The 12,638-nt window shown below is 37.0% G+C and overlaps 1 protein-coding gene across 1 annotated transcript in view; it reads right to left on the bottom strand.

Moving 5' to 3' along the window:
* TTC39B (tetratricopeptide repeat domain 39B) overlaps positions 1-12,135 on the bottom strand; it is a 28,057-nt gene extending 15,922 nt beyond the window's left edge. Inside the window, exons 1-11 of the mRNA XM_009274282.2 lie at positions 12,004-12,135; positions 9,979-10,055; positions 8,808-8,875; positions 6,738-6,802; positions 6,466-6,571; positions 4,971-5,036; positions 3,187-3,295; positions 2,227-2,294; positions 2,080-2,139; positions 1,610-1,771; positions 442-533 (exon numbers count right to left, since the gene is read on the bottom strand). Coding sequence (XP_009272557.1) covers positions 442-533; positions 1,610-1,771; positions 2,080-2,139; positions 2,227-2,294; positions 3,187-3,295; positions 4,971-5,036; positions 6,466-6,571; positions 6,738-6,802; positions 8,808-8,875; positions 9,979-10,055; positions 12,004-12,122 — 992 coding nt within the window. The 5' untranslated portion in view covers positions 12,123-12,135. The remainder of the gene's footprint in view (positions 1-441; positions 534-1,609; positions 1,772-2,079; positions 2,140-2,226; positions 2,295-3,186; positions 3,296-4,970; positions 5,037-6,465; positions 6,572-6,737; positions 6,803-8,807; positions 8,876-9,978; positions 10,056-12,003) is intronic.
* Between the last annotated feature and the right edge of the window lie 503 nt (positions 12,136-12,638).

Below are 12,638 nucleotides of genomic sequence, written 5' to 3' on the forward strand. Positions count from 1 at the left end.
GCTTGGCGAGCACCTCCGCCAGCTCCCTCAGCACTCTCGGGTGGATCCCATCCGGCCCCATAGACTTGTGAGCGTCCAGGTGGCATAGCAGGTCATTGACTGCTTCCTCTTGGATTACGGGGGGTTCATCCTGCTCGCCGTCCCCGTCTTCCAGCTCGGGGGGCTGAGTACCCTGAGGATAACTGCTCTGCTTGTTAAAGACTGAGGCAAAGAAGGCATTGAGTACCTCAGCCTTTTCCTCATCCTCAGTGACAATGTTCCCCCCTGCATCCAATAAAGGATGGAGATTCTCCTTGGCTCTCTTCTTATCATTAATATATTTGTAAAAACTTTTTTTATTGTCTTAAAGATACTCAACTTTTGTTGTCTTAAGATACTCAAGTCAAAAACTTTTATATGGGGGAAAAAGACTGCACATCTAGTTGCTTTATAAATGTTTACCTGAATAAAGATACAATGTCCTCACCAGTCCTTTTCAAATCATCCTCTGGAAGCATACATAGAATTGCTGCCTTCTGGAATACATACATTGCCTATTTCAAAAAGAAATAGCAACATATTACATCTAATTTGCTGTGTTCAGTCAATACATTAAGGACTCAAATCTCCCACCCTGCTTGCTGCAGCAAAGTGTTTCCAGTAATTCTCAGGCAGGTGGAACTATAGAAGTTTAGCATTTCCTTTGTCACATAATTTATGCTATAATTTTATTTTCAACATATTTATTAATATTCTAAATAAATGAAAATGCTAAAGGTTGTCTCCTGCAAAGAACAGGACAATTTATTATGCAAATCACTGATATAGAGATGAGGTTAAATGACATAACTATTCTAAAGTCCATTACTGTTATATGATCTGTTACGTGTAGAGACATGCCTGAAAAAACAGAAGAAAATATCTGAGTACTGATTCAAGGAAAGTTCAATAGCTGGACTTTGTGGAGAAAAAAGAAACATACATAATTCTATTCAAGACATTTGCACTTCACGTTGAATATACTGTTCTCTTCCTCCTTTGTCAAGAATTGGATGCATCCCCTTTTCCACTAAACATAATAAAACAGTACCTTAGAAAGGAACGGACAAAAATGATGTATCAAAAATTATTTGCACATTGTGCTTGGTTCATACTTCAAGAAACATTTTTACAAGGAAAAGGTAGATACACCAACTTTTCTCGTGAGACCGTGTCTCCAGCAGCCTTCTCATTTCATGTCACAAAGCATCTGCTGAGTAGGTGTGCTCTCATCTGTTTATAATCAACTAACAAACACAGTTTCTTCAGCCAAGTTTTCTTAGCAAGCATTAGAACTTGACTTGAGATGCAAGTTAACCATTTTCCTCTCCCTCTTCTTTCTCACAACTCTACAAGTACCTCGGTTTTTAGGGGGGCTGAAGCATTGTTAGTTATGGCTCTGGTGCTTCAGAATGTGAAATTCAAATTCCTCCTTAACCACCCAGTTAAACCTACCATTTCGGTGCCATTGTGTCTTTGCTTATGGGTTTCAGAAGAAAGCAGAAAGTACACTTACTGTGCGAATTGAAATGCAAATTTAACTGTGGAGAGGCTACACGTATATCATAACAACATCCACCTACCCATTTACCTTAGACCACCTGTTCTCTTTGCTGAGCAGGTCTGCATACCGATATGCTTGAAGCCAGTTCTGCTGATAGGTGTAGCACCACATCAGCTCCCAGTAACAGAGATGATGAATCTGTTTCCACTCTTGCTGGGCTGCTATGCATTCTTGGAACCTCAACTGCGCCTACAATGTAGTTAAGTAAGAATGATGAAAATTGGCTCAACTACAGCTCCACATGAGAGCCATGTCTAATTACAGAGCAAATCCTTTCCTAGCACCCAAGTGGAGAACACCTGACTAGTAAAATGAGATAAACTTCCCTTTCAGTCTTCCCTTACAGAGGGAGAGAGATGGAATCAATATTGACACTGAACATGAACAGGGGTAAGAGCATAATTATCCATCCAACTAAAATAAGTTACTTTTAGATATTTTTTCCCCAAGTTGAACACTGAACAAATAAAAACCTTAAAAAGAAAACACTGATTTACCTTTTCAAAATTTCCTTTCAGTATATCTATTCTGGCAGCATAAAATAGCATAATGGAACCCTTGAAAGGAGATGAGAAAAACACCCAGTTACTATTTTAAGCTTAGGGAACTACATTGCTGTTATAAAATTTATTGAGAATACACACATTTGGAAATTTCTGGAGATAGGGTTCGAGGAGACTGTCTGCTTCCTCAAGGTTGGCTTCCCCTGTACCTAGAAAACGTAACAAACCAACCTCAATGTACTTAAAAAAATGAGTTTCACAGATTAAGATTTTGGTTTCCAAATCATATTATGGCATGAATAGATTAATGGATGACTGCTTTTATGCAAAAGCAGAATTATTTCATCACATTGTGTTTCTATAAAACTGAGTTCTTGTCCTGAAGGTACTAAGTGCTTTTAAGATAGTAAATGTCTGTAAGTAGAAACAGAATAGAATATACAAATATTCTTTAAACTGTTCCATTACAGATCCTAGTTATATTTTTAAATCCCTTTAAATTGCTTTAGCAAGTTAGGAAAATATTCCTCAGCTGCCTCCTTTCCCAATTTTGAGCTCAGTAATGAAGTACAGGTGATACTGAAAGAAATGAAGTTCTCCTTAATTTCCTGATGAGCCTGAGGGACAAGGACTAAAACACTTCCAAACTAAAAGAACATGAAAATGTATGTCAAAGATGCATACAGAATTAATGATGACTTTTAGCCCCATGTGGCAAAAGCAATTAATTCTCTACATGTTTGAACTTCCAAGTAAATTGTTTGGGAGTACAGACTTCTTTCTGGAGATAGTTTTCACAATATCTGACATTAATTTATGGATAAGGACTTGTCTGAACTTAAAAGTGGTTTGTGATGTTTTGCTGTTGCATGTTGAGACAGCCCTGTAAATGGAACAAGATGTTGGTATAATGGTATCTACCCTCATTGTTTCTGCAGACATAGTTTTGTCAGTCAGAAATACTCATTTCAGATCATAATTAAGTATACAACAATCTCCTGTTACAAAGCTAGCTGGCCACAATTTCGAAAATCAGTTAAAAAAATCACAATATCTATCATCATGTGTAGCATGACCAAACAGCTACACAGTGGGTCTCACCAAGGATTAAGGAGACGTAAGTATGATAAACCAACAGGGTGAAAGTACACAGAATGGCCCTCAAACTGCTGCCAGATGCGCCTTCTCGTAGTTGACAGAGGCCCAACTCCTAAGAAACATCACAAACACATGCAGAATTAACTATCAGTATACAGAGTTACTACTAATAGTTTCTGGCTCCCTCAAATCCAGTTTTCCTTTCAGATACAAGTATTTCCTAATTTAGCACTTTGTTATCTCAGATCCAACAGAACCTTCTACCAAAACAGTACTACCACAGCTGATAGTACTCAGCAAGGAGAAGATTAAGCTAACATTGAATAAAATTACCCATGCATTTCAGTGCTCTGGTGAAATGAGAACACCACACAGACCATGCAGACACACAGGTCTACATCCCTTCCCCACTATTTTCTGGCTATGAGCCCTTCAGAATAACATCTTTAATTCTATGTTTGGTGAGAAGCTCTCTCAACCGTTCCAGTGCTACATGTTGCAAGAGTCTTCCTTCACAGAAATCCCTGGTTATCCTCAATTCTCTTCCATCAAGTCAGCCACTATTTTGAGGTTCTGATCGAAGTATTAGCTCTGCTAACACACCAACTTCTAGACACTGTTTCCAGAAGCTACAATGGAATTCGTGTGTGCTGAGAAAAGGAATCCAGATTCATGGAGACTTATTCAGCTCTTAACACATGAAACTTCTCATCCTTTCCAGTTTATGTCCATTACATGACAGCTTGACTGCTTGGGGGATTGTTGAGATGAGCTCAGAGCTTCCCTGCTTAAGAGCAGTGGCTCTTCAGAAACGTATCAGATTTTAACAGTTTTGCCTCAAAACAAATATTAACTTAACAGGAGTTCTATTGCATAGCAACTTGATGCGTTATAGAGGAATTCAAGCACCATACAAAAAAAATGTGCTGATCCTTCAAAATTGTTTGTTATTTTCCCTTCAGCTTTTATTGCCTTTTCAGCCAGGGCAAATATGTGTATTATGGAACAGCTTCAGCATGAACCAGGTCTTTCACAGGAAGAAACAGAATGAACAGGTCTCTACTGAAGTCTAATTTTACATAAGCAAAACCGTAATTGTGGACAAACTAACAGCAATAAGACCATATGGTGACACTTTGTCCAATTAGTAACTTGAAGTTTAGTTATGTGTAATTCTGTGGGTTGCTTTGTTTGGTTTGGGTTTGTGGGGGTTTTTTTTGGTTTTTGTTTTTTTAATTTCTTATGGGTGTCAAAAAGGGTTTTAAAGGGCAGTAAGATACTTACAAAACAAGGCTAGGTTTACAAAAACAAGGCCATGATTACAAATACTTTCCTCATCCATGAGAAAAAGACGTACTGAGATTCAACAATGACACATGATATTCAGAAATTCCTTCTCCCAAAGAAATGGGCTGGGATTGTGGGTAGAAAAATGTAGAACTGACTCTCCCCTCAGTTATTGGTATGAGGAACATTAATTTCTGACTGTATAGGCTAGAAAAGAAAGCTAATATCCTCTCCTTAAGGATCAGCAAAAGGAAAGGAAATTGCAATTTGAAAACCCCCTCTGAAGCAGACTGGTCTTTTCCCATGGTTGTTCAAGATCAGCACTATGTGTGCTTTTATGCTTGCATCATCTAGACCACTTCTCATCTTTTTAACAACACTAAAATACTGATAAACAATATATTTCACACTAAAAGTATAATGATCTATATGACGTTAAATCCATCCAGTCTTTATCTGAGAAAAGACTAATTTGAAAAAACAAATATCAGATCCAATACCCTATTGCCAGAAAATCCAATAAATTCTAAAAGTCGGAGGATCCTTCCTGGTAAAAGCGACAGCATCTGAAATACATTTCAAACAAAAATAAGATTAAAATGTACATACATTTAAATAAAAAAGTAAAACCACTATAAACTTGAACCAAAAATGCCAGCTACTATGTTAAATGCCATTACACATTAGTGAAAAAGTAAAACGCAAAAGAACTTGAAAATAGACATGCATGATCAACAATATACAATCAGTCTGAGCTTCAGGGAAATTCAGACTTTTGACGATCATCCAGCATGGAAACAGCAAGACAGAGTCCAGCTGTGCTTCTTCAGATAATGACAGATTTTTCTGCCTTCAACTGATCAGAATTGTTTGAAAATTGTGGGTCATTTGGAATAAAAGTATTATCTATTTTGGTAGTACTCACAGTCTATAATTGTCATCTTCCTTTACTCCCAATCAAATCACACAATGCTATCACAAAAGTTCTACTTGTTCCTACTGTGGGAGCACTGAATTAGCAGACCAGCAAGCACATTTGTTTTAGAAATACTAGCTATTGTTATCATCCTTTAGCCCTCTATTACATGCACTTTTTGTTCCCCTTGTAACTGCATTCTCCATATCCTACACAACAGAAAACTTAAAGGTCACAACCACCTTTTCAACGAGCATTACAAGAAGGTCTATTTGAAGGTCAGTTTTTGAAAGCTCCATTCACCCTAATACACTCTGCCCAGCAGACACTTTTTCTGTTAAGCTTCCTACTGGGGAGACTTCATGAAGAACAGGAAACGTCAGAGCACTTATGAACACAGACATCTACCAGTTGTTTGGGTTTTAAAGACTGACAGGTGCAGATAGACCTGAGTTCTTCTGACCGTAATCAGAACTGGCCAGCTCCAGTCTTGAATGATACAGAAATTAACATACCAGCAGAAATCAACTCTCACCATTGCAATGACAGATGTGAAAATGCAACTGTAGTAAATTGTAAAGAAACACACTAGTGGATGTACCCAGTACAACAAACCCTGCATCCGCAAATGCTAGTGGATGCCCAAACTCAGTAAACTACTGCTCATTCTTTTGAATTTGTAATTATCTATGCCAATCCACAGTATGCCACTGAAGCAAAAGAATGGTATACATAGGGGTGTATAAAAAAAGCAGTCACTCCAGGCATCCTGAAATCAACAGCGTAAGTATCATAAAAATTCCTGCTACACACAGGTAGATGTAGCTGCTTTTCCTCTTAAGAAATACATATATAAATTAGTCCAAGGGAATTAAACACAATTCAGATTAGTAGAAAGATCCCAGAAGGCATGCATGCAAAAAGCCGCTGCTGTTTTCATATTGCATAAAACCTTCAAAGCCTGTGTCTCCATTTTACAAATGTGTAATTTTTAAAACAGGATTACAGTACTGTATCTGCAAAGAAAGAAACCTACAGAATTATCCCAATGGCCTTTCTGTAGTCTGAAAAAGTCATACCAAGTTGAATGCTCCAATTCCAAGTTTTACTCCTCCTTCAAACTGGTAGTAAGTTTCATTTTTGCTTTTGTTCCCCTGAGTCATCTGTAGCACCTGGTGACATTCTCTTGATGCAGGAAAAAAAAAGGAGGGAAGGGGAAACATGACTTAATGATTATACTTCATATAATTTCTATGATTGCTATAAAAGTATTTCTTTTTATTGTGGAGGCATTAATGCAACTGCACCTGCTTATACCAACATTGAATCTAAGTGTTTTCTAATGGCTTACTTGTATATTTGGTAACTCGTCCTAATTTTGAGGCCACCTTTGATAAAGTTGATCATATTTTCATCCTGGAAGAAAAAAATATAATTGCACAAAAATGTGCATTCAGCTATTACAAATAACACATACATAAAAATCTTCCAGCTACATTTACATTTATTTGTAACTTAACGGTCATTGGAAATATTAAAAATGTTTTTCAGTTATTAGACTCATCTCTAAGACTGAAGTTAACACTTGCTTTAAGTTGTCAGGGAAACATTTCTCTGGCGCATGTTACAAATTTTAAAACTTAAGAGGGGAATGAAAAAAAGTCAGAGTTACTTTTAACAGAATTTCCAATGCATATAAATGGACCAAGAAAGCTCTCCACCAGATGGTGCTGTGGGAACTTTTTAGAAAAGTTTTGAAATACCGATTCTGACACACACAAGTGAGCCCAGGACCTGGCAGAAGACAAACCAAAGAACCCCCTGAACAGATGAATTCCCATTCCTGATCAACAGTAACCACATGTACTACCCAACATATGTACTTATTAACATCTAGAAAAATCAAAGTAAAGCCACAATGTACTAGCCATCACAAATAAATTCCTGAAAAGCAAGATGGTTAACAGTTCAACAGGACAGAATTTCTCTCTTAGAATTCACACAGAAGGGGAACGTGTGCAGGCATTTCAGAAATGCACATTTAAATACTTGGGGACAGCATATATGATGTGGAAAATGAAAAAGCACAAAAAAAGCCTCAGACTCATCAACCAAAGGAAATTTTGGCTTCCATAAAAGGGTCACCATTTCAAAAGACCTCAATTGTTTTGTCTGCAATACTGAACACCCAAACGCAAGTGTTTTAGTACAAGCATTCTTGCTACCTCTTTCTGAATGGTTACATTTTCATTATCATCATCCCCCTCAGAAGAATCAAGGTCATTCAAGGATGAAAAATATGGGGCATGACAGCAATCAGCAGAGCAGGGTACTATAGTCAACAGCAATGGATCTCTGACATGGTGGATAGCAAGGTGCTGCTTTAGAGAAAGTATACCCCCAAGGTTTTTTTCATTTTATACAGTCCTAAACTCACCTCCTTCAACAACTGTTTAAAAATTCTCTTCACACTTAAAAAAACCCACCAACAAAACAAAAAAAGAGGGTTGCTTCCATTTGGTTAGTAAAGGAGAAAGTCAGTTGTAGGAAAGACTGGCATTCCATTAATATTATTTCCTGACACTTCTGGCCATAGTACTGTATTAAGCGGTTTATAAAGCTTTGCCAAATTAACTTTTTAGATCCATCTGATCTTAGTACCTTTGTGCCTCACTTCTTCCTCATAATTTGTATCTGAAGGGATTATCTAAAATACATTCATTAAACATTTGTAAAACACTCACATATGTAAAAAAGTATAACAACTCCTGTTTTCAGGAATCAAATTTCAAATCAAATTTGAAAACACTGTAGCATGAAGTCCCTGAACCCCAAGCTAAACAAGAAGCACCAGACAGTATTAAACATCAGATCTTCCTGTGGACTGAATTATTACCTCAGCAACGCTAAGGCATGCTCATTTTATAATCATTTGTAACTATATTGTTCCTGACACCATGTCAAAAGTGCATGGAGAGTGATACTGAATTGGAGACAAGTGCGCATCAGTTGAAGCTTTGTTAGTTGGGAAACATTCTACCCTTTTCATGCGAAAAAAGACTTGCACTTTCAAACAAGACATTTCCTCATACTTGAACATCTTTTTAAACAAGTGCTGAACACTGTCAGATGTGATGCAAGTCATTTAAACATACCATCTGTATAAGACTGCAATATACCTTAGGTTTTTGGCTCCTGGGTATCAATAACATCTTTCGTTATTCATATAAACAAAGAGAGAATTTTGCTGGGTAGCACAGCATTTACCATACTTCAATCACTGCCATGAAATAACATTCATTCACTAGGAAAAAGTTGGGGTTTTAAATACTCTACCTATTGTGGGAACTACATTTTACAAGTACTAACATCTTTCCATTAAACTGCTACACAGAGATACAAAATAAACAATTGACTTTACCTGTACGAAGGTGAGAGCTGCTTTCTGTAGTAAGCATTCAGCATAGCAGATTTCAGCATGCATTTCCTCTATATAAGAAAGAAAAGTTATTTACTGTTAGCAAAGCATTGTCAATATTCTCTTCTTGGGGCCAATGGAATAAATAAAATGCTGCCAAGAAAAGAAAAAAAAGCAAGATTCTGCTGTTGCTGTTTTGATAACTGCTGAATAATAGCTGTAACACACAAATCCCAATAGAAGTCTTCTATTTCACCTCTCCTCAGACAAAAACTTTGATCTTGCCAGAGCTCACTTCAGCCTAGGGCAAAAGCTACTTGTCATTCTGGTGGATGATCTCCTGTACTTTCCATTGATCCTAAGTTTAAATATCAGCCTACAGCAACTAGGTCTTCCAACCCTCTTTCCACGTCTCAGAAAAAACTTTTACAGACGAATGGTAACGCTCACTGTGGCTCAGGCTTTTCCTAAGTCGAGGAAGACATTATGAACAGGTTTTCACCAAGTCATGCTCAACAAACCGAAAGCCCTGGGCAGACTTTCTGTCCTCATGCAGCACTGAAGTATATTTGACTTAACACACATGACACGAGTTACTCTGCACCCATGCTGCAAGACCAGCCACATGCACAAGGCTGCTGTGAGTTTGACGCGTCCAGTATTAAACAGGATTCTTTTGTGTCAGGTTAGAAAAAAAATGCATACTTGATTCTGCCCGAATCAGAAATAGGAGATCAGCATTTTCAGAGCCATGAACAATGCACTGATACCATTTCCCAAAACACCTTAAGGCAAAACAGACAAGCACAAAACTTGTTAATATACTCAGATTCCAATGCAACTAATAATAAGGACATATTCCACAGCATCAACGATTCTTAAACTTTTGGGAGCTGCCTTTAAAAAAAAAAAAAAGGGAAATCTCTCTTCAGTCCTATAATGTGTTGTGAAAGGCATTCCTTTCTTAAACCATGCACACTCAGAACCGAAAAAAATTAGGCTGAATCCCCCATTTTGAGAAGTTTTGCATTCAAATTAAAAAAAAACACCATACAGTTGGTTTGTTTGGTTTTTACTGTAAGACACTAGGCCAAGTTAAGCATATTTGTACACATTGCTAGTGTTTTTGAGCTTTTTTCACTTTGTTATTTTATCAGTATTATAAACCACTTACCTTCACTCAACTGATCCACTGACTGTTTAGAAACTAGATTGGACAAGGATTCCACCACTGTGTTTCTTTTCCTGAATCTAAATCAGTTGTACATGGAGGAAAAGAAACCCACACAGCATGAGTGACATTTCAACACAAACTTGAACTTAATTATTTATAATTCTTAACCCTTTCCAACCACAATTTATAGACATTCTTAGTAAAGTGATGATTTGCCAATAGCTGCAATTCTTTGAGTAGTCTAATCATGGCCACTGGTATGTGTCCAGGCTCAGAAGCACGGAACTGATGTTCCAAGCATGCATTTAACCTACTTTAAGTGTACAATAGCCTCCACCCCACTTCCACCCACCAGCTGCAGAGGTCTCTCTGACACTGGGCAAGCCACTTGAACTGGACTTGAAAGTTTTACGAATTACTTTTTTCCATTTCTTAAACTTGCACTCAGAATTAAAGTGAAAAATCAAAAGGAGCTCTGTTTTCAACATAAATGAAAACAAAAATACTTCAGTATTTTATGGCATTTTATGCCAAATGACGCCAAAACAGTCACATATTTTACTTTCAACAGATCTCAACTGTCCATGTTATAAAATGCTAGTTTATTTTAGTACAGCATTCCAAAAATTAATTTGCTGCTATTTACAAACAACTCAGCTTTATGAAGAAGCTAAAGAAACAATTCTACATTCAGAAAAGGAACATACTTTTAAACCTGGAAATCATTAATTATAAACACCAAGCGTTGGCTTATTGTTTGTTTACACTATTCTGCACACTGAAAAGCACAGGATCCTGACAAGATGATGACACTACAGGTTACCATAATGCATACACAGAAAATGGTCAGTTAAGGCACATGTAGTTCTGGCAATTCTTCACCTTTAAGTGTTTGATTGCCTTTATCTTGCATTTTTACGAGTTTTGTGACAGACTAGACCAAAGCACGCATAAAAGTTTGTATCCTGCAGAGATGGAGGCCCTTATTGAAACTATCTGAAGTACAAAGAGGCACCTAACTTTCAGACATACTAAACAACATAGTTCAGAGGAACCTGAAAAAGAGGCAGAAACTGCTGACCCCTTTATTTTTTTCAGATAGTATCTGATAGTTTTGTCCCGGTTCCTTTTCTTTTTTTTGTCATTGCTAAGGAGGTGATGTTAAATGTCTAAACTAACAACATTTGGAGATAATTTCTTTGGAGACCATTCATGATAAATTATGGCCTAACCAATACGATGAAGAACCAGTACAGCAGAATAAAGCACTCATTTCTGTTTTTGTCAGAGGCTTAAGCACTTTAGCTTTGACAACCCATTTTCTAAGGTTTTTTTAATTAAAAAAATAAAAGTCACTAATAACTTCTATTTTCTATTCTATTTCATTGTTGTTCTAAGCAAGACCAGAAGCAAAAGGTTCAGATCATTCTTGATGGGAATAATAGCCCTTTAATTTTAAGGTAAGCTTAACAACACTTACATTTGTAACAGTAATAAAAAAAATTGCTTTGGTTTTAGAAGAAACCTCAGTACAAGCTTAATCCGACTAGACTATTGGGTCCCCTTTTGAAAACAACTTTTAAAAAAAAGAACATTTTAATGATGAAATTGAAAATTCAAAATATGGAGCTTTTAAATTGTTGATCCCTTGGAAAACAAAAAGTCACAGGTTGAAATAGCTCAAGCAGTTCAATCATGTAGTGTCAGCTTATGTGTAGGTCTACCTAGCAACCAACCATGTATGTAACCAACCATGTACGTAACCAACAGTTACGTCGCAACCAACCATTTAACTAACTTTAGAGGCTACACATGCCCAGACCCAAGGAGTCTCTTGTTTCTGCAATACTAGGAAACATATCCTTACCAATAATAATTGGATAGTGAGACTTACTCCACCTTTCCAAATCTGGATCACTATCACACTGACAATAGCCTGCTTTGAAAGCGTACAGACAGCTGGGATATCTTACAACAAACACTAGTGGATTAAGTACCTCATAAACGTTCATTGCTTGGGCTTACCTTTGGCAGGTTTGCAAAGCTTCCTTCATTGTAGAAATTCCCATTTGTATATCCTGCTGTTCAAAGGTCATAGCAGCTTGCATAACTAAAATAGTGCTGTACCCAAGGGCATGGTACATACTATCTTTAGACCTAGAGCAAACATATAAATCTTTTGCATTTAAGTAAAACTTTAAATTACAATACAAAATTAAATGCTGAGACACTTGCATTAATTTGTGAAAAGACAGAAGAATAAAGCAGGAAAGTCATGGACATGAGAACATAACCTAGCAAGTATCATCTTCCACCAGGTGCTACTTGTCTGCCTCCACAGGATACTGTGGCAGCAAGTTCCAGAAAATATCCAAACTGGGTTACACGAACATTTGCACTTAATTATATCCCATTTATAGTCCACTGGCAAATCTAATTTAGCTAATTAAGCCGTGACATAAATACTCCTTTGTCTGCTTTCATTTAACATAAGAAGTAAGGACATCTTTCTAACATCACTACTTGATCCAAAGACACAAAAATCTGCATTTGTGTCACAAAAAAGTCAGTATGCACATGCTCAGTCCTGCATAAAAGCCTACATTGAACCAGCCTGGCTTTCACAACATAATTACACAATCAAAAAAAAAAAAAAAAGT

Source organism: Aptenodytes forsteri, unplaced genomic scaffold (genome assembly GCF_000699145.1).
Source record: "Aptenodytes forsteri isolate BGI_AS27 unplaced genomic scaffold, ASM69914v1 Scaffold46, whole genome shotgun sequence".
NCBI lineage: Eukaryota > Metazoa > Chordata > Aves > Sphenisciformes > Spheniscidae > Aptenodytes > Aptenodytes forsteri.